At 42.8% G+C, this 25,986-nt stretch overlaps 1 protein-coding gene across 1 annotated transcript in view; it reads left to right on the forward strand.

Moving 5' to 3' along the window:
- The window catches only part of SH3GL3 (SH3 domain containing GRB2 like 3, endophilin A3), a 128,465-nt gene that overhangs the window by 55,727 nt on the left and 46,752 nt on the right, over nt 1-25,986 (forward strand). The window contains exon 2 of the mRNA XM_040642872.1: nt 23,987-24,055. Within this exon, the coding sequence (XP_040498806.1) occupies nt 23,987-24,055 (69 nt within the window). The remainder of the gene's footprint in view (nt 1-23,986; nt 24,056-25,986) is intronic.

Below are 25,986 nucleotides of genomic sequence, written 5' to 3' on the forward strand. Positions count from 1 at the left end.
AATTTTTTGTTACTGATACTTGTTCTTTCCTTTCCAGTCTGAAAATCAGCCTCTTTGGCAGAATGTATGGTAACCAACTGTCGAGACTTCTGCAGTGGAAAGTGATGTTTTGTGAGCAAACCATAAAATCTGTCACAGAAGTAAACAAACTCTAGAGCAAAAGGGATTGTGTATCATACTCACGGTGCAGGTAGGATACAGAAACCATGCCAAGTATTTCCAATAAGACGGAGTCCTGATTGGATGGGGGTTGGAACCAACATGAGGCTGGAATCATCCAGAGAGTAGTAACTAGAGGAAGAGACTGCTTCCCAGGGGCCAGAGGAATTGGGGGACAGAGGGAAGAGGTGCTGGTATGAAGCCTCCGTGGTCAGTGAAGAGGCTGCCATGGGGGGTGCCCACCTGTAGGGGTGGCTGGAGCCGGGACGCCAGGCGCCCGCACTCCGGGTGTCGAGAGTGGGGGCAGGAGCTTCTCCTGATGCTGGAAGGGTACTTCTGGGGGCTGGAAGCAGGACCCGTCCGTTCTTCCCTCCTCCCACTTTCCACCGGGAAGCCTGAGCCACGTGGACTGCGGAGTCCCAGCCCCAGCGCCACCCAGTAGTTGGAGAGGGTGGCGTTGGAGCTGAGAGACTGTAGACAGACCACAGACCTGGAACAGCCAACTGCTCAGATGAGGACCTCCGACAGCAACATGAAAACTGTCATGCTCATCTTCTTGCTAGATCCAGGGACAGTGGCCTGTGGGTCCTTTTGGAGTGGTGGCCGGTTCTCCGGTCTGTCCGTATGAAATAGTGGCTCTTGGCAGGGGCTGTGTCCACACCGAGGCCGGTGGAGGCCAGTGTTGCTGAGCATAGAAGGAGCAGGGTTTGGGTCTGATTATTTTCAAAGGCTAGTGGAACTGGTTTGAGATTTTTGTCCATTTTTGAGGTCAAAGCTAAGAGTCATAACATGTGAGATCTTGTTCTAGCCCCTTAACGGATCACCTGGGTAGTTGGTGCTGTCTGGGAAAGGCGGCTCGGGAGGGGCAGATGCTGAGGGGAAGAGGGGGATGATGGGTGTAGGGCACGTTGGGTTGGACCTCCAGGGGGCAGCTGGATGTGTGAACCTGGAACTCAGGAGACTGAATCGGGGCTAAAGATAATAATTTGGGTGCTTGATGGTAAGCAAACCTTTGAGAGTGTCCAGAATTTCCCAGGAGAGTAAGAAGAGATGAGGGAAAAGCTGAAACCAGACCCTGTAGGACCCCCAGCATTTTGAAAGCGAGAGGAGCTTGCAGAGGCAAGAGGGACCGTCGTCCTAACAGAAAGCTCTTCTTGTGCCTTTCATCTTGCATGTTACTTACTCCAACGGTAACAGAAATCACCTGCAACAACCATGATATAAATTTAAAGCTCAGACCCCAAAGTGTTACCTTGTAGGGATGGTCTCCCTCCAACCACATCTGCCGCAGTGCGAAGTAGCATCTCCCCTCCCTGCACGGCTGGCAGGAGGGGGCCGGGGGGTCAGGGGAGCAGGGGCAGGCCTGTGCCAGCCTCGTGTCTGCAGGAGTGTTGGACCTGGCTCAGCGTTGCACGTGCTCTGTGCTCATACGAGTGTGACCACCCTAATTTGGCTCGAGAATGGAGTTTGAGCCACAGATTTTCTTCCCTTGCCTTGTCATGACAGCTGTTTTTTCGAAAGCAAAATCCTAAACTTTCTGAGTCAGTCTCAGTTTGGCCAAGAAGAGGCACAGCATCTGCGCGGGCTGTCCAGGCTGCTTTGGGATCACGGAATGAGGGTCTCTTCCTGAGTAAAGTATCAAGTAAACCAGTGTGGCCACAGGAGGAAGCCTGGGTGGACTAGAGCAAGAACGATCAAGAAACTGTTTTTTAATTACCTTCTCCCCTAAATCATAGAGATGTTCAGCATTTTGAGAAGAGCTGATATACCCACGTATGAAGTTACATGACAACAAGATACAAGGGTGATGTCTGCATCACGAACACCCTTTCATTTTAGCAAAGGATTCTTCGATGACACCTTTAAATAAGCTTCTGAAGTGAATTTTAAAACGTGTTTTTGAATGAGGAAAACCAGATTTCCACATAAGTTTTCAGGGACACATCCTGGAGAAGGAAGTATGGTTGTCAGATGTTGAGCAAGGCCGCGGAAGTTTTCGTGGGAAGGGGAAGAATGTAGTACTCCTTTCTGCCTTTTCTCTTATCAGCATCTCAAAATAGACCCTACACTTTATTGTTACTGTTCCTTTGCTTTCACGTCAGTGGCGGCTCACTTGATTTTAGCCCTTTAGCCTTGAGCTAAAAAATGACAGGGTGGAAACACATGAGTATTTTAAGGTGCCTGTCCTTGGAAGAGTATGGAAGGGCAGGGTTCTGAAGGAGGGTTTGCTGAGAGGTGCAGGGTGGGCGCCCAGGAGAGGAGGGGAGCATCTTGGGGGCAGAGCCGGGAAGAGCGGTTCTGAATTGCATACCCCAGGCACCTGCCCAAGCCCGACTCTTCCATGTGGGTGCCCCGCGACGGGGGGTGGATCCCCAGCCCGCTCTTCCGTGGGGGTGCCCCGCGATGGGGGGTGGATCCCCAGCCCGCTCTTCCGTGGGGGTGCCCCGCGTTGGGGGGTGGGTCCCCAGCCCACTCTTCCGTGGGGGTGCCCCGCGATGGGGGGTGGATCTCGAGCCATTCCTGGCAGCGCTGAGTTTTCTAACCTGAATTTTGGAGTTATGAATGAGCTCGCATTCTCCGTTTTTGGGAGCTTGTCTGAAATCCCAGAAATGTTCTGGTCTTCCTCTCTAGATGCACACCCAGCCTTAATTTGTGCGTCTGGTGTGGCCTAAAGTACTTGTAAGTTTATTTTGTTTTATTTTGGCCATTATTCTTCTCATGTCTCAGTGGCCTCAAACCTCCGGAAACCATGAAATGTGATGTCGAAGATTCTCCTTCCTGATATCGGGAGCCCTGTGCTGGTGAAAGCAGCAGCAACCCCCAGAGATCACCAGAACCTTCCGGCTGTGAATGGGGACGGTCAGAGTTGGTGTTGAGCCATGTTAAATTTCACCAAACAGCAAAGGCCTGAGGGCGTGACAGAGGGCGTGACAGAGGCCATAGAAAGTGATTCTACTCTACCGATGACTTCTGTCTGTTGGGAGGTTTACCGAAGTCTGGCTTTTCTTAGGGTCCTGGGGAGGTACTGGGGGGTGAGAGCAGGTGGCAGTGGACCACAGGTACAGTTAGGGAGCCCTGCGGGGCCCCCGTGACCCCAAAGGTTTTTATTTGCAGGGTGGTGGGTGAATCTGCCTTTTATCTCAAAAGCTTTAGCACATACAAGTTGTTAACCTATTGGCTGTTTTCTTTAAAAAAAAAAAAAATCTAGGTTCTGTATTCTTTGTTGTTTTGCTATGAAGGACGTATCTTCCCATTTCCAGAGAGAAATCCTATAGATTTATGCCTTTCACGTGTGACTTTCTGTTCAGCTGTTTTGTTTTTAGAGGAGGAATTTTTTTTTAAAAAACCATCCCATATAACTCGTGTACAGTGATCCAGATAAAATCATAAGTTACTATTTTTGTGTTTTTTCCTTTTTTTTTTCTTTCTGGAAGTTATTGAAACAACAGGTTTGCTTTCCTTCGATTAATAGTCATGATTTTCTTATCATCTAGCAACTGTATGATGAGATGCTTTCTTTCATGTTTTTAACGTCATTGAAGGTCTCCAGGCCAGGAGAGCGTATGTTTTAGAGACATGGGTATTTCCTTGCCATCATTCAGGGCCCAATTTTCTGGGACTTTTATTGGAGAAAAGTGTCACTTGTAGCAATTCAAACAATATCATTAGCATGCCCTTCAGCACATTTTTGGGGAGCAGTCTGTGGTCAGGGGCCTCCTGTTTCGTATTCCCTCTGTGGGTGCTGGGGATCCCATGACAAATAAGACAGACCCGGTCCTGCTTCCAGGCATCTCACAGGCCACTGCAAAAGGCTGACATGTCACAGTCTTCAGTGTGGGGTGATAAGGACTGTGTTATAGCACTTGCTGTATTGAGGGGACCCCCAGCTAGGTCTCAGTGATGCAGGCCGGCTGGGTCAGAGGACCCAGTGATGCAGGAGTCCCTCAGGACCAGCCAAGAGGGTTCTTGGCTTTGCACAGGATAGAGATAAAGCATGAGCTGAGAGAAAGTGAGAGTTTATTGAAGCCGTGGAGAGAGTGCAGATTTAGACAGACCATCCGGGAGACCCAGAAAGCCAAGGAGAGTGAGTCTCAGCTTTGCTTGGGGTCTGGGGTTTGTGTTGAGGATTGTGGTCTGGTGCACACGTCTTCTCAGACATCCAGGAACAAAGACGAGTGTTTGGATGTCACTTATGCCCTGAGCCAAGGTCTCAGTGAGTCGGTGGTCTTGGAAAACGTTCCTGATGACCCTGCCCGGTCACTCCTTAGGTATTAAGACTCCAAAGAAACTCCTTGTCCTTTACAAGGAAGACCTATGTTCTCTGTTCTGTAAGGCATGTGTAAGGCAGAAGTGTAGTCCTAGCAAGAACAGAGCAAGAAAAGGAACAAAAAAAGCAGTTTTTCATGGGTTCTCTTCAGTTCCCCAGTCTCATCCGGAGGCAGGCTGAACATGGCAGTGACCCTGGAGCTGTGCCTTGAAGGTGAGCTGGGTGGGAAGAGCCTTGCAGGCAACGGGAGCAGCATGCACAAAGGCAGGAAAGAGCAGGGTGCTTCCGTGTGACTCAGAGTTCAGGACTGGTGGCGTGTGCGGGGTGCTTATGGGTTTGGCAGTGAATGAGGCTGGTGGTGAGAGAGGTAGGTGGCAGCCAGATCGTGGTGGGCGTGGTGCACTGGGTGTAGGAGTATGGGTTTTCTTCTAACGGCAACAGTCTCGGGGGGCAACATTATCTAGTTGGTATTTCGGATATCTCCCTGGTGGCAGGTGGAGGAGGAATTGGAGGAGCCCGTTCAAGAGGCTGTTCAAGTTTTGGGGGTGTGACGATGGTGGCTGCACTGAGGGGCGTTTGTGGGGACGGAGAGACAGAAATGCCCTCAAGAGCTGCTTGGGATGTGGGAGGGTCAGGAACTGGTGGCTGATTAAGTGGAGGGGTTGGGGGAGGACACGTGTGGGACGAGGGAGAGGGAAGACAGATTGGTAGCATTTAGCAGTTGCTCACTTTTACTTACACAAGACACACACACACACACACACACACAGACACACTCTCTCTCTCATTTTTCTGGGAGTCCCTTAGAATTTCTATAAGGTCTACAACAACTTTCAGATTCCAGACTATGTGAATGGTGCTTCCACCAATTGAGAAAGGAATCAAGAAGCAGATTTGAAGAATGGAATGATGAGTTCATTAATTTTTAAATTGTGTCATTGGGCTGTCTGGAATATCCAAAGAAAGTGTCTAGCAGGCAACTGGGGTACGAAAATAACTGAAGTTTAGGAGAGCAGTTTGGGCTGGAGGGACAGATTTCCAAGTCAGCATCTGTAGGCTGATGGATAAATCCTTGGGAATTGATTAAATCACCAGAGGAGATGATGTAGGACCAGAGAGAGAGGTGGTCAAGGCTGGAACCGTGGTTGAACAAAATGAAATCACAAAGGTAATGAAGGAGTATCTAGGGAGTAAGGGGAAAATGCTTAGGCCACCGAGGCCAAGGAAAGGGGCACTTTCTTTTCTCTCTTTCTTTCTTTCTTTCTTTCTTTCTTTCTTTCTTTCTTTGAAGATTTTATTTATTTGAGAGACAGAGAGAGGAGCAGAGGGAGTAGGACAAGCAGACTCCACACTGAGCGTAGAGCCCAACGTGGGGGCCTGATCCCATGACCCTGATATCATGACCTGAACTGAAATCAAGAGTCAGACGCTTAACCAACTGAGCCACCAAGGTGCCCCGTAAAGGGATACTTTCAAGCAGAGAATGGTCAGTAGGGTCAGAATGCTGAAAGGGGCCATGTGAGCTAACAGCTGAGATTTATTTTGGGGATTTAGAAATGAGAAGATCATTGAGGAGCATAGTTTAATTGAAGCCAGATTATAAATTCTATCAATTAGGAATGCGTTTGGCTGCAAGTCCCTGCAACAGATCTGGGTTTCTGATACTCAAACAGGACAAAGACCAGAGGCGGGAGGCTGCTAGGGGGGTTCAGTAGCTTCATGATAACCAGGGATGCATCTCTGCACTTCAAAGCCTTTTCCTTGCGGTCTCCATGGGCTGCAGCAGCCTTGGGCACCACGGGTCACGTTCCAGGTAGGAAGAAGGAAGAGAGAGTGTCACATTTTTATCAGGTGATGGATCATTGTCTGTCACCTTTGAGTTTCCCAGAAATCACCACCCCAGGGGCTTCTGCTCAGTGTCGTTGGCCCTCACGGGTCATGCAATTAGCTGTGGTGGTGAGGGGTGCTGGGGGCGGGGAGCAGAGGACGGGATTGGCGCTGGTGGCATGGGGAGCCTTTGCCTGGGCTGGGCACGTGGCCACCTTGAGTGACATCCGGGTGCCATCAGCAAGAAGGAGGAAGTTGTCCTGAGTGGGCAGCTGGCAGTGCAGCGCCATGACTCTAGGGGGTGGGACATGAACGGAAAGTGGGAAGATGGGGATGGTCTGTGTTGAGGGTGAAGAAGCCGTTCTGAGAAGTGAGGACCGGGGAAGGCAGCCAAGGGGAACGTGGGGAAATAGCGCAAGGTTCTGTGTTAGAAAGTGAAGGGCGTGAGTCCTGTCCATGTGGACTCCACCAGAGGTTTTCACAGCCTGGCCAGGGCCCAGTGAGCTGGGAGGTGGGTGTGGGGGTGTGGGGCGTGGGGGTGGTAGCTGTGCTTTTCTTTTGTAAAGTGGCTTCAGGAGCCTGTAAGAAGGAGGGCATAGAGAGGCTGGGGGATCTAGAAATGTATTCCCTTAAAGCTGTCTGCGCTCAGCCTCTGTGTGTCCTCTGTATGAAGTCACGTAACGCAATGTCGGTCTGGCATTAGATCCTGCAGAGTGAACCCACGTGAGCAGCACAGCTGGAAGGGTGACTGGAGTCTCTCTTCACCCTTCCCCTGGCTGGGGCTGACTGCAGTCAGCCCATTGCCACCTGGAGGGGAGGGTGCTCCTATTTTTCGCTGTGAGTCTCCTTCCCCAGAGCTGCTGGCCCTCAGGATTTGGAGTATGTGGTGGGCGGAGGGGGCAGTGGAACAGAGGAGTTTCTGCTTGTTTTTTTAACTATGCAGATGACTCTTGCTGGTCCCTGGCAGTTGCTCAGAGCTGACACCCTCATAGGGGCCTCATTTGTTCCTGGGCCTCTCTGGTTGGCACTGGCTTAACCGCTGCAGTGAATGCACTCTTTTTTACTGCTGGTGGGACTAACCCCCTTGAAGATCCTCTTGGGAGAGGGTCTCTTTAATACCCCAGGCCCCACTTTGGGCCCCAGGGTTTGCTGGCCTTTGATCTGCCCTGAGTTTGGGGGTGCACTGACTTCCCAGGACAGCAGTATCTCTTCTGTTCTCACTCTTCCTCATGTCGGCATAGGGCAAGGGACTCTGGACCTCGGCTTCTGTCTGTAGGTTCTAAAAAATTCATAAACTAGTTGAGCCAATATTGCAACTCACGGGGACTCCATGAAGACCAAGAAAAATCAACAGGGAAAAGCTACTTGACTTTATAAAGAAGAAACTAATTTTTTTCCCTAAGATAAAGCATTCTAAAAATGAATGTCAGGAAAGATCCTTCCCTTAGACTCTTCTCAGCAACGTTAAATGCCAGAAAATAATATAACTTGCAGTGTCTCCCAAGTATTGAGGAGGGAATAGATTGACCTCCAAGTGTTATCTGTAGCTTGGTACCTAGAGGGCCCTCCACTTTCCTTCTGTTGAGTGGATGCCAGAGTGCTAAGGTCTGTGCTCTGGAGTGGCTGTAGATAAACATGAATGACTTGTTACTTTTGTAAACGGAAATATGAGTGTGTGTGTGTGTCTGTGTGTGTCTGTGTCTAACCTTAGGAAAAAGGTGGGAAGAATTGTCCCAGACTGTTAGCAGTGATTATATCAGGGAGTAGAGGGACCTTTGCTTCTTAATTCTTGTAAGTCAAATTTTAATAAGTTTTGATCATGTTTTACGTTTTGTATTTCTCATTATTTTTTTCAATTTTATAGAGTACCATCTACATGAAAAACAGGAGCTATCATTGGTCAAGGCCTGGTTATACAATTTTGAGATTTAAAGCAAGGGGTTCCTGCTTATTCATTAAAAAAAAAAAAACCCACCAACACAGGTGTACCGTTTGTGCTAGAGCTCTCTTCAGACTGATCTTTATTGGTGAGTGTTAGGAATAAAACATTCTCAGCACCAAGTTCCTACCTCCTTTTGAAGGTGGTGAAATTTTCCTGGGGTGCACAGGATGGCTTGAGGAGAGTGAAGTACATTTTTCCAGCCAGACTGTTTCATGTGGTTCAAAACGTATTTTCTCATCTGATGTTATAACTCCCTTCAAGAGCTATTTGACACTGTCCTTATGAGGTCTTCGCCTACTTAGGTCAATGAAAAGGGACCAGAACAGAACAAATCAAAACAAAGGAAGAAAGAAAAAGGGTAACTTCTTCCCCAAGTCCCAGTGGAACTCTGTCTGTGGTCTGGACCCCACGCACAGCGTCCAGAAAGAGTGACCTTGGTGATCAGTTACATTCCCCAAAGTCTCTGCCTTAACTAGGCGGGGTCTTCCACAAAGAAAATCCTGAAGGACCACAGTTCGCGCTGAAAGAGATCAAACACCACGGACACAGGCTCGAATCAAACTTTTTGAAAAGGCAGACTCGTAGAGTCCTACAACTAATGGTCATTGGATTGGGCATACATGTGGGCTACTTTTAAAGAAACATAATGAAATTTATGGGAAAAAATGTCAGTCTCATCCATCAACTCTAATTGAAAACGGCCTAAGGAATATAAAACTGGCAGCGGTGCTGAGAAGTAGAGAAGCCCTCCACCCGTATGTCACCAGCTTGGAGGAAGTTCTGCCCAATAGAGTGCAGACTGTCTCCTTGGCCAAATCATAGATATCTCTCCTGAGTAAAATCGAGGGTGTGCAGAAAGTAGGTAGAAGAGATTCTACTAGACTCAGAAATTAGAGGCTATCACTGAGGCTGACTCCTCTTAGCTCCGTGTCTAGGCTGAGAGGAGGGAGCCTCAGGGATAGCCTCTAATTTCTAGGCATGGAGCTGAGAGGAGTCAGCCTCTGCACGTACTGCGAACATTTACTCCAGTTAGAACCCCTTTTCCCTGGTGGGTCCACGATTCAGAATCAGCTCCTGTAGGAAACCCAAAGTCACGCCTGGCCTGAGGACACAGGCTTTCCTGATAGAGTGGGTGGGGGGCTCAGAAGGTGAGTGGTCCCAGGCACACTTAGCCAAGACGGGGTTGGGCCAAACTTCTTTCTACTTCCCATCTCTTGCTGGTTTTTGTTGTAGATTCTGGGACACATTTCCTTGACTTTGGCTTCCCAGTAAGCAGTTCATATTTCAGCTTTGTCTATACTGTGCTCACCCTTTTTTACTGAGTTTTTTTTTTTCTGCCCCCTTCTGATTGCTCCTTTTTCTTTGGAGCCTTTTCTTGTTTTACGCATACAGTATCTTCTCAAATGTATCTGTGGGCATTAATGAGTTTTAGAAGTTCCCCTGTATACCTTGATCACCTTGATTCCTTTGGATCATTTAAAATTTTCCTCTTTGACATTTTCCCTCATGTTCCTTGTTTTCCTTAAATCTCCGATTCCTGGCCATCAGTTGATAAGAATGAAGGACTAGGTCCAACACTTAGGTAGATGGCTTAGGTTCTATTTGTCTAACAGTCGTCTTTTATTACTGGAAGGACTGAGTGTTGGGTGGGTGTGGTGACCAGTGGTGAGGGCCACAGGACACCAGACAGGAAGACTGGAAAGAAGGGTTTTACTCTGGAAATGGAGGACTTTTACTACTCTCTCAGGTCTTCATACCCTCTTTGGGGCCCACTGATTAGAGTAGTCCCCTCTCTTTAGATTGCAGGTGCAGGACAAACACCCTAGCTGCCTGTTTTTCAGTGGTAATATTAATGGCTAATGTTTAATGAGACTTAACAGTGTCAGGTGCTGTTCTAAATGTTTCCCATATATTAACCCTGATAAGGCAGTTACTATTATTATTTTATCCATATTTTGCAGATGAGGAATTGGAGGCACAGAGAGCTTCACTGATTTGCCTGGAGTTACCTTTCTAGTTAGCAGTAGGACAGGGATTCAAACCAAGATGGTGCAGGGATGGGGCTAGAGGAGCTCCATTGATCTTTATTGCTTACTGTACAGTTCTTCTAGCAAATCTTCTGATGATTTCCTAGGGGATCATTCCATTCTTTTTATGTTTACTCTATTTAAACTTGGAATTTCTCTGTACAGTAGTCTCCTCTCTCCCCCATCTGCACTTTCACTTTCTGTGTTTTCAGTTATCCGTGGTTTGCTATCCATGATTTCAGTTACCCACCATTTAAGTTATCTGGGGTCAGTCATGGTCCTGAAGCAGATGGTCCTCCTTCTGACATGTGGTCAGAAGATCAGTTGTAGCCTTAACGCTGTGTCACCGTGCCTACATCCTTCTCCGCACTTCATCTCCTCACGTAGGCATTGTGTCATTGTGTCCTCTCATGTCATCACAAGGAGGGTGAGTACAGAACAGTAAGGTATTTTGAGAGAGAGAAACCTCATTCACACAACTCTTATGACATTACATTGGAATTATTCCATTTGATTATTATTGTTCTTACTGTGCCTAGTTTGTGAATTACATTTTAGCATAGGTATACATGTATAGGAAAAAACATAGTACATATAGGGTTTGGTACTATCCCCGGTTTCAGGCATCCATTGGGGGTCTTGTTTAGCTTGGGAGCCATTTTCTATCATGTATGGATTGGTCTGCTATTTGCTCAGCTCTCTGATCCCATCTGCTTTCTGTCTTCTAGGAATTTCTCACCATTTATGATCTGTTGGTACCTTTTTTGTTTTTCAGTCCTGTTATGTGTCATATGCTTCTCTCTAGGTATGTTTATAAGTTTATTTAAAGGTCTTTGGTACACTGGAGGGGAAGATGCGTGTATTCAGTGTGCCATCTTGATTCAGTTTCTGTGATACTTCCTGTGTGTATTATCTACTTACCACCTCTTGGTGAGATTAATTAACTCCTTTATTCTGCTGCTAGAATAATTAAACTTGAAGTAGCGTTTAGGATGCAGAGGACATAGTCACTGTGTAATAGCCCCTGGGGCTTTTTGTCTTTTGCATATAGATTATCATATTCTCTATGGTTTGGTCAGGATTCTGCTGAACAGAAACTTCCAGATGTGGATGTGGATAGTCAGACATGAACGTTATTTCTACTATGCAGATGGAAGAGGAAGAAAAAGGCCAGCATTGTTTGTTAAACTTCCTCAGGGACAAATAAATCATAAATATGCATGCACATACTGAAAACATTGAATGCAGGGTTTATGGGAAGGGATGGCTAAACACTTTTTACTGAAATAAAACATATATACAAGGAAGTGACAGGTCTTGTGTTATAACAGATCTGTTATAACAAAGTGATCTGTTACAACAAAGTGAACACATTCATGTAGCCAGTTCTAGATACAGAATATTATTACTAGCATCCCAGAAAGCTCTCTTTTACTGTAACTTCAAGGTAACTACTACACTTTTATCACCGCGGATTAGTTTTTCCTGTTTTTAAATTTTATATGAATGGAATTGTACCGGACGTTCCCTTTATTTTTGAACTTTGTATAATCAGAATCATACAGCCTGAGCTTCTTCACTGTTACATCTGAAATCTACCCATGTGTTGCATGTGGCAGGAACACTTCTTCCTTTTTAATTGCAATACAGAATTGCATTGTAGAAATAGCTGCAATCTATTCACTCTACTATTAATCGACATTTAGGTCGTTACTTGTTTTTGGTTATTATGAGTAATGTTGCTTGTGTATGAATTTTGGTTACATATAAGGAATTTCTTCTGGGTCTTTACCTAGGAGTGGAATTAATGAGTCATAGAGTATGGCTTTTTTATGTTCAGTTACAGTAGATTCTGCCAGACTGTCTTCCCAAATCATGGTACCAGTGTAAACCCCACCGAGAGTGTGTGAGTGTTCCTGTTGCTCCATTAACCCTTGGAGAAACTTGAATTATTACTGTTATAGAATAATTTTAGCCACTCTGGTAATGATGAAGTGTCGTCTCTTTGTGGTTTAATGGGTGTTTCCATGATGATAATGAGATGAAAATATTTTTGTATGCTTATTGCCTATTTGGATATCCCGTCTATGAAGTGACCTCTATAAGGTTTTGCCTACGCTGAAAAATATTTAGTATGTTGCCTTCCTCTTAATGGCTTGTAGGGATTCTTCTTCATATCTGAGTGCGATTCTTTCTCAGGTAAATGGATTAAAAATATCTTTTTCCTTCTCTATGACTTGATTTTTCACTCTCTTAGCCTTATTTTTAATGAGGCCCTCTATCTCAGTCTTTTTCTTTATAGCGTTGGGGAATTGGTTGAGCTATCTCCTATCCCAAGGTAATGTTATCTTGTAGAATCTTAAAACTTTTACCTTTCACATTTATTTTAAAATCAATGAGTATTTTTCTTTTAAGGGGACTCCACATGGAGCCCAGTGTGGGGCTTGAACTCACAACCCTGAGATCAAGACCTGAGCTGAGATCAAGAGTCGGATGCTTAACCGACTGAGCCACCCAGGTGCCCCAGGAATTGTTTTTGATGTATGGTGTAGGATACAGGTCCTAAATTATTATTTTTTTTTTTAAAGATTTTATTTATTTATTCGACAGAGACAGAGACAGCCAGCGAGAGAGGGAACACAAGCAGGGGGAGTGGGAGAGGAAGAAGCAGGCTCATAGCGGAGGAGCCTGATGTGGGGCTTGATCCCAGAACGCCGGGATCACGCCCTGAGCCGAAGGCAGACGCTTAACCGCTGTGCCACCCAGGCGCCCCAGGTCCTAAATTATTTTTAAGAGTAAAGTGATCCCGACATGTAATTAGGAGTTTGAGAACTGATGGTTTAGAGCTATAAAATTCCCTCTAGGAAACAGCGTTAGCTCCATCCCACAAGCTTACATATATTTCTGTATTTGGTATTACTCACTTATAGGTATTTCTTAATCTCCCCAGCAATTGCATATTTGATTCAGGTTATTTAGATGTATTGTTTAATTTTCAAATAATTTGGAACATTTTTCAGGTATTGATTTCTATTTTAATTTCACTGTGGTCAGAGAACATACTCTGATTTTAGTCTTTGAAATTGTTGGAGACGTGCTTCATGATTCAGCATCTGGTCTGTTTTGGTAAATGCACTGTGTCTTCTTGAAAACCATTGTCATTCTGTCCTATTTGCTGTAGTGTTCTCCACTTACATCAGATTGTTCAAGTCAAGTCAATGTACTGATTTTTCTTTTCTTTTTTCTTTTTGGTCTGTTTTATCTGTTACTGAGAGAGCTGTATTAAAAAATTGAAATATTTGGAGTCATTTATTTCCAGTTCCATAAGATTTTCCTTTATTTGTTTTGAGGCTATGCTACTAAATGCATACAGATTTAGGATTCTTATTTCTTAATTTTGAATTGACATTTCATCATTTTTTAATGTCCTTCTTTATTCTAGTAATAATGTTTTTGCTCTAAAAGTATATTTTATATATTAGGATTAGCTTTTCAAGAGTTTTTGTTGTTGTAGAAGTTAGTGTTTGTCCAATATATCTTTTCTGTTTATTTTCCTATCATATCATATTTAATGTACATCTTTATAGGCAGAAAATAATATAGTTTAATATTTTATAATCTTGGCTGATGTTTTTTTATTTTTTAGTTGAAATATTTAGTCCATGTACATTTCAAGTAATAGTTACTGATATTTTTGCATTTAAATCTGCTATATTATTTTTTATTTGTCCCATTTTTGTTTCTTTACTTTTACTTTCTATTGAATTAAGCATTTTTATTATTCCATTTTCTTCTCTAGCATCTTGCTTGTTATATATTTATGATTATTTAAAAAGCAGCCTTAGGGATTACAACATGCATTTTTATGTGGTGGAGTCTTTCTTTAATTAGTACTTTAAAACTTCCAAGCAATAAAAGACCCATTAACAATTTATCTCTCCCTCTTTAGTGGTGGCTTATGTGCCATTGTGTTTATGTTTTAAAATTCCACATATATTAAAACCTCGTAAGATACTGTTTCAAGCTGTCAGTATCCATTTAGATTTATCTTTCTGGTTCTCTTCGTTTCTTGCTGTATTTCCTTATTTACGTCAGGGATGTTTTTCTTTTATTTGAAGAACTCCCTTTAGTGCTTCTTTTGCTGTGTGTCAATGAGAAATTCCCTCAGTTCTTTTGTCTGAATATTTTTTGAATTTTGCCTTCCTTTATGAAGGGTATATTCACTGAGAATGGAATTTTAGGTTGGCAGAGAATTTCTGTCAACACTTATAACTTGTGATTTCACTGTCTTGTAGCTGTGCCATGAGTTCTGCAACATTGTCAGCTCACAATCTCTTTGTTGCTTTTTTCGTGTATTTTTTCTTTAAGTTTTTCTGCCTTTGGTCTTCGACAAAAGACTTGTTCTAGGTATGTGTTTCTTCATAATCTGCTGAGATCACAGAAGGGCTTCAATTTGTAGTTTGATGTCTTTCGACTGTATTGAACAATTCTTGGCCATCTTCTCTTCAAATATTGCTTCTTTTCAATTTCTCTGTCCCCTCATTCTGGAACTCTAAAATACACATATATTAGGTGTTCCCACTGTGTCTTATATGTTTATTAATGTCTTTTCTGTGTGTATTTTGAATCTTCTTTCCCTTTATGTTTCAATTTACTTTCCAGTGATTTATCTTCCACTGCAGATATTCTCTCTTTTTCAGCATCTAATTGTTATTAAATCTAGCTGTTGAATTCTGAATTTCAGTTATTGAATTTTTCATCTGCAATTTCCATTTGCTCTCTTTTAATGTTTTCCAGTAGAATTTAACTTTGTCATCTATTTTTTTGAACATAGGTAATCATAATTATCTTGAAGATAATTTCTTATTTTAAAAGATGTTATTTATGTATTTGAGAGAGAGCGAGCATGAGCGGGGGCGGGGAGGGGGCAGAGGGAGAGGGAGAAGCAGACTCCCTACGCGGGGCTCGAACCCAGAACCCTGAAATCATGACCTGAGCCAAAGGCAGATGCTTAATCGACTAAGCTACCCAGGCGCCCCAGTCTTGAAGATAATTTCTAATGTCAATTTGGGATTATGTATTAGATTATGTTTTTTAAAACTTAGTTTCAGGGGCACCTGACTGGCTCAGTTGGTAAAACATGTGACTCTTAATCTTGGAGTTGTGTAGAGCTTACTTTAAAAAAGTAAATAAAATAAAATAAAATTTAGCTTCAGTTTGTTGTTATTGTTGTTCAGTCTCCTGGTATACCAGATTTTTTGGGAGACACTGTGTGTGAAGACTTGTAGTAGTTCTGGGTGATGTTATCTTCCTCCAGGAGGATTTAGTTTTATTCTGACAAATAATGAGGAGAAAGGCAGTCCTATACTCCAATTTTGTCTCTCAATCACTGTGATACTGCAGAAATCTCTGCTTAGATGTTTAGCCTTCTAGTGGCCTCTTCGTACTGGTATCTTAGCATCTTGCTTTGTGTATATGCAGCTTAGGAATTGTCAGAAGCCTCAAGAGGAAATTGCACATAACCTGTTAAGTTCACTTCTTTATGTTGCTGGAATTTTGGCCTCTTGTATGTTGGTTTCCTTGGTTACAGTGCACTCCAGTTTTCCTCTCCTCAGTCCAGGGAGACTTCTGCAAGTTCTAGGCTGGTGCTTTCTGCTCAGCCTTTATGTCCTGTGCTGTGAGGCAGACATTTTTCTGAAGGGAAAAGGCAGCTGTAAATGGATGGCTCTTCTCAATGCATTTTTCTTCTTCGTGATTTTGGCTCCTCAGATCCCAGACTGCCTTGGTTGCTTTCTGAAGCCTTCAGAGATTTTTAAAAAATTTTTAATTTTGAAATAATTTTAGACTCTGAAAAGTTACAAAACTAGTACAGTAAGATCACTTTGTTAACAACTTACAAATAACCTTAGTTATTTGTATTTATAATTGTGTATTGCCATATTTTCCAAGCCGACAAAAGCAGAGTATGACTGCTAATTGGTTGAAAATAAAACAAAAAACAAAAAAACAAAGGGAGCCAGTAGAGAGGGTGACATTTTTGGTGCAGGGCTTCTCAAAGTATCTCTTCCGAGATTTTTTCCTTGTATGAGACCTCTCCCATGACCAAATAAGGGTGGGAGATGCCACATCTTATATGAACCCCCTTGGAAATCCACAGTGTCATTTCCATTTTAAAGTCTCTGAAAAATGTTTTGGTAAAGAAATCTGGCAATTTTGTTAATTCTAGTGTTTCCAGACTTAATGGCCAAGGAGCTGTTCATTTGCCTGGCAGTCAGTGTTTTGTGGCATACCTGTTAGGAAATACTGTTCTGGAGCACTTTCTAATTTATCCTGAGGTATAAATTTTGCTTTTTTACATTTTCTCTTAGGTTCTGGCTCTCTTGCTGTTTAATTTCTTGCTTCATTAAAGGGAAGAAGGTGGAGAAGCCAAGGTTTCTTTGACAACAGATATTTGCACAAGAAGGTGATAAGGCTGTGTTAACATTTACCACTAAAACCCCAGACACATCTAGCTGAAAAGCCAAATGCAAAACCTTTGTTTTTCCCCAGATAAACTTCTTTTACATCAGTGTTCCATTTGTAGTCTTTGGAAATGCTTTTTGTTTTCCTATTACTGATGAACTTGGAGGACGGCAAATAGGCTTCTGTCTCTGACTGTAGGAACCCTGAGGGATGCCTGGTTTCCAGCGTGGTCTTTTTCACCGGGGGAAGATTACATAAGCCATGCCGACTTGGCCACACGTTTGTAGATTTGCAGCTCCTGGCTGGCGAGCCCAGGTCAGAACAGGTGAGGGCAGCTTGCATTTGTCGTTGAAGAAGGTAGTTGGCAGAGTGTTAGAGTGAAATTTTGACGCTCTTCCCCAGTCTACCTCTTCATGTGTGTGTCCCTTGTGGTCCCCTAGTGGATGCTCCCTGCCCGTCCTCGGGTGCCTGTCTGGTGCCTTCTCCTGTGGGCCAAGGGGGTGATCTTCCTGGATGAAAGGCAGATCTCATCATCTACTCCCCTGCTTGAACGTCTCCACTGCTCACACGATTAAGTTCAGCCTCAGGATCTGGCCCCAGCCCATATGCTTATATATTCACTTTCATTGGGGGTCAGTCTTTCATATCAGTTACCTTATCGATCACTGTGCTGTTTCCTGAATGCCTTCGTATCTTTTTAAAATAAGTTATGTGTTAGCTTATGCTGTTCTCTCTGCCGGAAATGCCACTTCTTCTCTGGTCTCTTTGGTGCTCTCCACATATCCTTCTAGGTTCTATTCTGGAGCGTTCTTGGTACCTCCTCATCCATATAATTTGCTTCCTTCCATCTGAGTTCTAATAGCAAATTCTGCATCTGTGTTATGGAACAGTACTTATTTCTGTGTTCTGGCCATCGGCTTCTGCTTCTCAGTGGGCCCGTGAGCGGTGGCATGTGGAATGATCTCAGAGTTGGTGGACTTTCAGATACTTCATGAATTAGATTGAATGACATTGTGTCATTAATATTTGAAACGTTAAGTTGAAATGGCTTTTTGTGTTGATGAATTTAAGGTAATTCATTGATTTCTAAACAGCGCTCTTGCTGCATCCCACACAGGTTTTGATGGGTACTATTTTCATTGTTAAATGAAAGGTTTTTTTGTAATTTCTATTAGGGCTTCTTTCATAATTCATTGTTATTTAGGACCAAATTTAAAATTTTTATACCTACATATTAGTATTATCGATTTCTTTTTTTTTTTTTTTAAAGATTTTATTTATTCATTTGACAGAGATAGAGACAGCCAGAGAGAGAGGGAACACAAGCAGGGGGAGTGGGAGAGGAAGAAGCAGGCTCACAGTGGAGGAGCCCGATGTGGGGCTGGATCCTGGAATGCCGGGATCACGCCCTGAGCCGAAGGCAGGTGCTTAACTGCTGTGCCACCCAGGTGCCCCTGGTATTATTGATTTCTAATTTAAGGGCATGATGGTAAAATTTTAAAAAATGTTCTATATGGTGTTAGTTGATTTTGTGACCTAGTAAGTGGTCAGTTTTTCTAATGTTTTATTTTTACTTGCAGAGAATATACATTTTTCTGTTTATTGGCTGGAAGGATGGGTAGATGTGTCCATATTTGATCAAGGTTGGTCTTTCAGATCATCTATATTCCTTCCAAGTCTTTTTTTTTTTTTTTTAATTCACATTTGGGCCTTCAGTTTTCCGTTGGAGTTGTACTGAAATCTCCTGCTATGATTGTGGACTTAAATTATTTCTTTCAGTTTTTGCTTTCTTCTTAGTTTTTTGCAGCTGTGCTGTTAGGTGGATCATTATTGTAACAGTAATTTGGGGGATTTCTCCTTCTATTATTAGATTGATTCTCTATCCTTATTCGTGCTTTGCCTTAAAGTTTTTTTGTCTGATACTATTGTTACCAACTTTCTTTTATCAGCATTTTCATAGTAGGTTTAACATATCTACTTATTTTCAGTTATATTTTAGGTGTGTCTCTCAGAAGCTGCAGATAGCGGGACTTAAAAAATCCACTCTGGGGGCCCCTGGCTTGTTCAGTCTGTAAGCACATGACTCTAGATCTGGGGATTGTGAGTTTAAGCCCCATGTTGGGTGTAGGGATTACTAAAAAATATAAATAAAAACTTTAAAAATCCACTATATTTATCCTTTAGCATGTTGAACTTAATGATTTACATGGATAATAACTACTGATGTATTTAAACTTATTACTCTCCTATGTTGTGGTTTCCATTTGTAATCCCCTTTGTTCTCTGCCCCACCCCCGACCTTGCCAACCTTTTTTTCTTGTTTTTCTTTTTTTTTGGATTGGAAAACAGTGATTTTCCACCAACGTGCTGTTATGCATACTATGTTATAACCTACATAGTACTATATGTAGATTATCGTTTTATGCTTTTAGTAGTTACCATTAATTATATAACACAGATTCTTATCTATTGTTTTAACAATGTTTAAAGTGATGTCCATTTCCCACCTCCTCCTGAACATGGTGGAACCTTGCAGTGCTCCGAATAGCCACTGAACGCCCTCCCCCTCCCATCTTACTATTGCTTAAGGTTATAATGTTACCCTTTTGTGAACTCACATATTTGTCTCTGCTTGTTTGTTTTTAGTAGTAGTTACATTTGCCACCATAGTGTGTCAGTTTCTGTTCCTACTGTTGTTTTTTTACAGTTCACACCTTCCATCATGGATCAAGTTTTATTTCCTTGATGAAGTACTTTAACATTCCTCTTATTAGAAACTATGATGGTCTGTCTGAATATGTCTTTGTTTTGTTTTTCTTATTAAGTAACAGTTCAGGGAGACACAAAATTCTAGATTTTCACATTTCTTAGCACTTTGAAACTGATATTCCATCGCTGCCTGGAATCTGCTGTTGCCAAAGAGAAGTCTGCTGTAAATCTTATTGCTGTTTTACTGGGAGTTTCAGAATTGTTTATGCTTGAACTCTTGTGAATTAATACTCACGTTGCTTAGCATTTGAGTATACTTCTAAACTGTGGACTCATACCTTCATTCCGTTTTCAAAAAAAGCAAAACAAAAAAAACAAAGAAACAACCCCACAAGAACAAAAAAACCCAGAGCTATTAACTCTTAAAATACTGAGTCTCCTTTATTCTGTCCTTTTTTCTGGAGTGCCAATCAGACATATCTTATCCTCCAAATGGATATTTCGTATTTTTTTTAAAAGGTCTTTTTCCTTTAAAATTTTTTGTCCTTTCCATACATTCCTTAGTAATCTATTCTAGTTTACTAGTTTGTTCTTTGATCATGCCCAGTCTGAAATTTATCCCATTTATTGAATATTTTGTTTTCATGATTATGTGTTTTTTATTTCCCATATTTCTCATTTCCAATAGCAATTTAAAAAATTTCCCTTTTGTGTAATTGTTTGCTCTTTAATAGAAGTTATTCCTTCATTTATCGTATTGATAATATCATAAGCATACATATATGGTTTCTGTCATATTGTTTCATAAAATGATATTTACCACAAGTGAATTCATGTTGTGATCTATAATTTTGTTGGCTTTCTTACTTGGTGTTAGATTTAGCCTTGTGCCCTAGAATTTAGAGTTCTGTGGTTAATTTTTATGGGGGAGGGTGTCTTTGTTACTCGTACCCCATCTTTGCTCACTTCTCTCTAGTGGTTGTGAGTTCTTCTACCTGGCTTCCCAAGGCCCCAGTGCTGATGAGTGGTTTCTGTTCTCTGGTGATATTGGGGGTATTTTGATCTAGCCAGAGAGCTGGGGGTGACCCAGTTGCTTCCTTGCTCTCCAGTCTCCCTGGGCCTGTAGATTGGCGAAGGTGCTAAACTCAGACAGTGGTTTGCATATGGATGTTTTTTCCAACTTCCTTTTCCTCCCCATCCCCTGGGTTTAAGCACAGCCTGATTCCAGGCTCTTGCCTCACGGGGAACTTGTAGATACCTTTTTACCCAACCGGAGCCAGACTGCTGGCAACCAGAGCCTGTGGCAGACAAGACACCAGTACAACTGAGACTTAACCCTGTCCATCGTGTTGTGTTTCTCTCTTCCTTTTCTGGTCCACGAAAAAATTTGATTCTGTTTTAAAAGCATTGGTTATCTTTATGGTCCCCCCCCTTTTTTTTTGATATTCAGTCTATCATTGCCAAGTATTCAGAGCAGAGGGAGTGTATCAGAGTTGATTTTATCTAGTTATCTTCGCTAGAAGTAGGAACTTGAGTATTTATATTTAGCTCCCAACACTTACAAGAAATAGAACTTCAGTTTCTGTGCCTCTTTGAGGTGGTCAGGAACCCCTAGGGGTCACGCTTGTCTTTTTCGTCTTTATGTCCGTGTACTAGTTGTGGTGCCTTGTACATAGTAGATGCTCAGCCATATTCTTTGAGTGATGAAGTATCAAATATTGTATGGTCTAAGGAGCTGATACCAAATGTATATTTATACTTACTTTCTCGAAACAGCTGAACATCGCTGGGTAATTCAGAAAAAGCAGAATGATCATGACTCTTAACCTGTGACTCATATTGTAAACCGCCCTGTATTATTGTCTCTTTCCAAACAAGAAAGGAATATTAATCTCACTATTTTGTGTTCTTAAAAGTGGGAACATTCCTCCTTCTATTAGACACTCTGCTTTTTGAAAATAGAACAGGTATAACCTGAACCGGTAAGCCTGGATTCAGGTTAAGGAAGTTTCTGGTCTGCCTGTCAGTGCTAAGGAGCTTTTCAAATGGGTATTTTAAAACAGGGACCCGTGCATGGGCTTCTGCAGAGGGGGTTCCAGGAGCCCTCTGAAATTCTAGGCAACTGTATTGGTGTTTTGCCGTAGAACAGACCACCTCAAAGCATAGTGACTCAAAAGCAGAAACTCTTTATCCCCAGTTTTGTGAACTTGTGATTTGGGCCGGGCTCACTCGGGAGGTCTGTTGGTCTGGCTGTTCTCAGCGGGGCTTGAGCCACTCATCTGTTGGTAGTCAGCTGCCAGGTCCGTTTGGTGCTCTGAGAGGACTCCGCTTGGAAGGCTTATCTGCTCTGAGTGGGCTTTCCTTCTCCAGCACGCTAGCTCAGGCTTATCCACGTGCGATGGGTAGAGTGGAGCTCAGAGGGCGAGCAGATCTACGCAGCCACTTTACAGCTGTAACCTACCTGTAAGACCTGAACTCAGGGCTCACGCCGTGTCACTTACTTTCTATTCTATTGACAAAAACTAGTCATCTGGTAGACAAGCAGACCGCACTTCTTAGTGGGAGGAGCTACAAGGCATTGTGGCCATTTTTGCAATCTACCCTGCAGCAAAATGGGTGTTTTTCCTGGGGTGTGGTCGTGTAACTTTACGTTAGAGTCTCAGAGTATTACCTCCAAAGTTAAGAACTAGTATTTTAAATGGTTTCACTACTGACAGAAAGGTGTTTGGGGGTCTAATTGATGAATACTTCCATGTAAACACTGCTCGGTGTGTGGCCCTGGGATTCGGCAGTTTCTGGGGAAGGTTGTACCATGCATCAGGGCATTAGGAGAATCCCCCTGACATCTGTACTGAGCCTGAAAAACAAGAGCTATTGTGTAGTGTATCAGCTAGCTTTTGTTGAGTAACAAAGCACTCCAGTGTTTCCTGTAAAACAACCATCATCTTTTCAACTCCTGTTTCCATGGCTTATCTCCTGTGCCTGCAGTCCACTGCAGGTCAACCGGGACTCTGATTCTGGGGAGCGCCTGGTTGTCCTGAGGGGGGTGTTTGGGCCACTTGCCTCTCACCACCCAGGATGTTAGCCCAGGCCTGTTCACATGGTGGCAGCAGGGTTTCAAGAGAATGACTGAAAGCATACGAGATCTGCCAAGGCCTACGCTTCTGTCTGTGGTTCAAAACCAGTGTCAAGTCCAACCCAGATTTACTCAGGGGGTACGTAGTCTCCAGCTCTGGCCAGGACAAGCTGCAGAGACATAGCTACAGAGAAGATAAAAGATCATGGCCATTGTGTACTCTTCCCCTGTCTACTCTGTCCAAGTCATTCCTCCTCACACCTTGAATGGAAGTTACCTGTTGTCTACACCTACATTCTTCATATTAAAGAGTAATACTGTATTTACAGTCGCAGTGTAAATAGGAGCAGAAAGTCATACTTACATGTAAAAGAACCTGCAATCCTGTTACCATTAATTGATGGTAAACCCTTCCCCTGCTTTACTACTGATTCTTAAATTCATATCAATATTTTAAAGGTATAAACAAATTACGTTGATGTGCTTTTCTAAAGAAAGTGATTTAACTTGTTTTCATCCCTCCTCCTTGTTCTCTAAAGCAACCCCCACTGGAACCAGAGTCACTTTGCTAGGGGGTTTCTCTGACTGCACTGTCTTGGACGAAGAATCTTCAGGGACTGCTCAGTCATACCTTCCAGTGGGCCATTTGAGCATTTGTGTGATCTGCCCTCTCCAACTTCCAGTGTTCATTTTCCTGCATTCTCCCTCGATCACTATTCATTGTAGTCAAACCAAATTTCCTGCTGTTTCTTGAACACATTTGTTCTCTACCAGCGATTCTTAACCATCCAGGGACGTTTCTGGTTGTCCCTGCGTGGGTATGTGTGTGCTGCTGGCATCGAGTGGGTAGAGGCCAGGCATGATGTTAAGCATCTGGACAGCCTCCCGCAACAGAGAATTATCTGGTCTAAGTACCAGAGTGGCAAGGTGGTACGCCCGTCCTACACATTGCTGTCTCTTGGCATTTTTCCGTGCGTTGCCTCATGCGAGGCTTTTTCAGTGCTGCCTGTTGAAATGTCCCTTATCCTTAAATGGGTAGCTCAAATGCCAAGCCTTGTAGGAAACAGGTCCGGGATGCCCCCCCACACACACACACACTGTGGGCTCCCAGAATCCTATGAATCACTGAAATGCCTGTTACTTTGTATGTTTACAATAATTTGTACCCACAGTATTTTGTTCGGATCTTTCTTCCCTTGTATTTCAGTTGAGTGTGTGTGTTAACTCTTCTGCCGAACTCCAGGTTCCTGGATGATAAGGATCTTATTTACTGTGTTTCTGCTAGAGCACCTGCTATGTACTTTACATACAGTAGGTGCATGATTAATATCTGTTGAGTGAGAAATACACATATTCCAATGTCCTTTGATTTGTTTACTCGTTCCAACAATTTTCTTAAAGGACTTAGTAAGAAATGCAGCAAGCTGAACGTGAGTTTGTTTTTGTTTGTAATAATTTGAGTCAGAAACTATGATAACAGATTATACAATGCAGTTAACTTCTGTTTATCTCTGCAGCTATTTAGTGAAAAAATAAGTGGTGTCGAAGGAACGAAACTAGATGACGAATTTCTTGACATGGAGAGGGTAAGAGAACATGTTAATGTCAGTTGTATTACAGATTTGATTTTCATTGTGATGTGATAATGTGAAGGATATTAGTGGGAATCTGGGATGTAAAGACCCTCTAATGTGGAGGTGGGATATGGCTAGTTGGTTCCCCCTAGTGGACAAAAGTCAGAATGCTGAAAAGATGGTCAGTGTTGGCAAACAATTTTTGCAAGGAAAAAAACCAAAGTAATTGTGATGATGTATCTGGAACATCAAAATGTATTTCTGGGATGAGACCCTTCCGATACATAAAGATTGATTGATAGTGTGGAAGACCCTGGCTCTGTTCCCATGTGTTACAGAAGCTGTGCGACAAGTAACAGTTATCTGGGTTCTGTCACTAGAACCAGTGATGTGGACTTCGAGAAGCTCTTTCATCTTTTCTGACCGGTGACACAAGTTTGATAATGTGTGCCCTGCTTGCCTCACGTGGATGCTGGGATAATTATGCAAAAAATTAATATGTGTGAAAGCACTGAGAAAAGTATGATGAGTTTGTTACAGAAATGATTGTAACAACTTCCAAAGGAAGACTGTAGAATCTCTGTCCCTTAAGCTGTTTCCTGGTCAGCTGTGTGGAATATCCTAGGTGGAGGTAGAACTGGGACCACTGGTAATTATCAGCGTCCTTAGTTTCCTTCCCCTTGGTCTTGGGCCCTTTAAACATAGCCTTGTTTTAATAACTAGACTCCCCAGATAAGAGAGGGCAGAGAGAAAGCAAAGCATCCTCAGATGTAGCATCGAGGATACAGTGTATAGCAGGTTGTAGAGCTATCATCAGATACGGGGAGGAAGTTTCATCCCGGGCTATGGCTTGGAGTGTTCCTGTCATCAGGATACCCTGGCCGTGGCCGGACTGTCCTCCAGGGAGCTCTTTATATTCTGGATGAACACTATTAGGTTTCGAGAAATGTTAATGCTTTGAGAGGAAAAGCTCATTTTGTTTTGCTTTTGAAAAAACTTAATTTCTGAAAATTGAAAAGCCTAGAAATATTTTAACATCATTGGCATACCTGAAATTGCTTTTAAAAATCCCTTGGTATATAAAGATATCATGTGTAACTTTATTACTCACAAAATGATTCAGTATAAATGTTAAATTTAAAAGCACATTTCAGCAATTTTAGTTTCAGTTGATGAGTCGACTGAGATCCCTCTTGTTTACTTCCTTTTCTTCCTAAAACCCCAGTGAATGACAGAAGTGCAAAGCAGCGAAAAGCATGGAAATATCTAATATGTGACCAGAAGTTTGAAGGACTTTCTGGAAGAGATTAATCAGAGAGTATCAGACCCACTTAAAACATGACATAGAAATGACAAAGGAATCAAGATATTCCATGACAAATCCTAACCAGAAATGGAGGACCAACAGTAATGTCAAAGTAAAATTTGATGCCAAAAAACCCCACAACCCACTAAATGGAAAAAGTTATAAAAAGGGGGCACCTGGGTGGCTCAGTTGGTTAAAGCAGCCGGCTCTTCGTTTTGGCTCAGGTCATGATCTCAGGGTCCTGGGATTGGGCCCCCCGTCAGCTTCTGTGCTCAGCCTGGAGTCTGCTTGAGGATTCTCTCTCTCCCTTTCTCTCTGCCCCTCCCCCTGCTTGTGCTCTCTGTCTGTCTCTCTCCCTCTAAAATAAATAGATCTAAAAAATTATTTAAAAAGATGCAGTCATATAGTCTGTCAGAAAATTGTAATAGCTATGAACCACTACGCACCACATAACATGGCATCTAAATACATAAGGTAAAAGTTGTCAGAAATACATGGAAAATCAACAAAGTCCAGAGTAGAAGATTTCATATACCTCTCATAAAATAACAGATTAAATTGATAATAATAGGTTGGCTCATAGACAATTAGTATAAAATATGATTAATAGCTTTGATTATAAACACAGATATCTGCA

Source organism: Ursus maritimus, unplaced genomic scaffold, assembly GCF_017311325.1.
Source record: "Ursus maritimus isolate PB19 unplaced genomic scaffold, ASM1731132v1 scaffold_27, whole genome shotgun sequence".
Taxonomy (NCBI): Eukaryota; Metazoa; Chordata; class Mammalia; order Carnivora; family Ursidae; genus Ursus; species Ursus maritimus.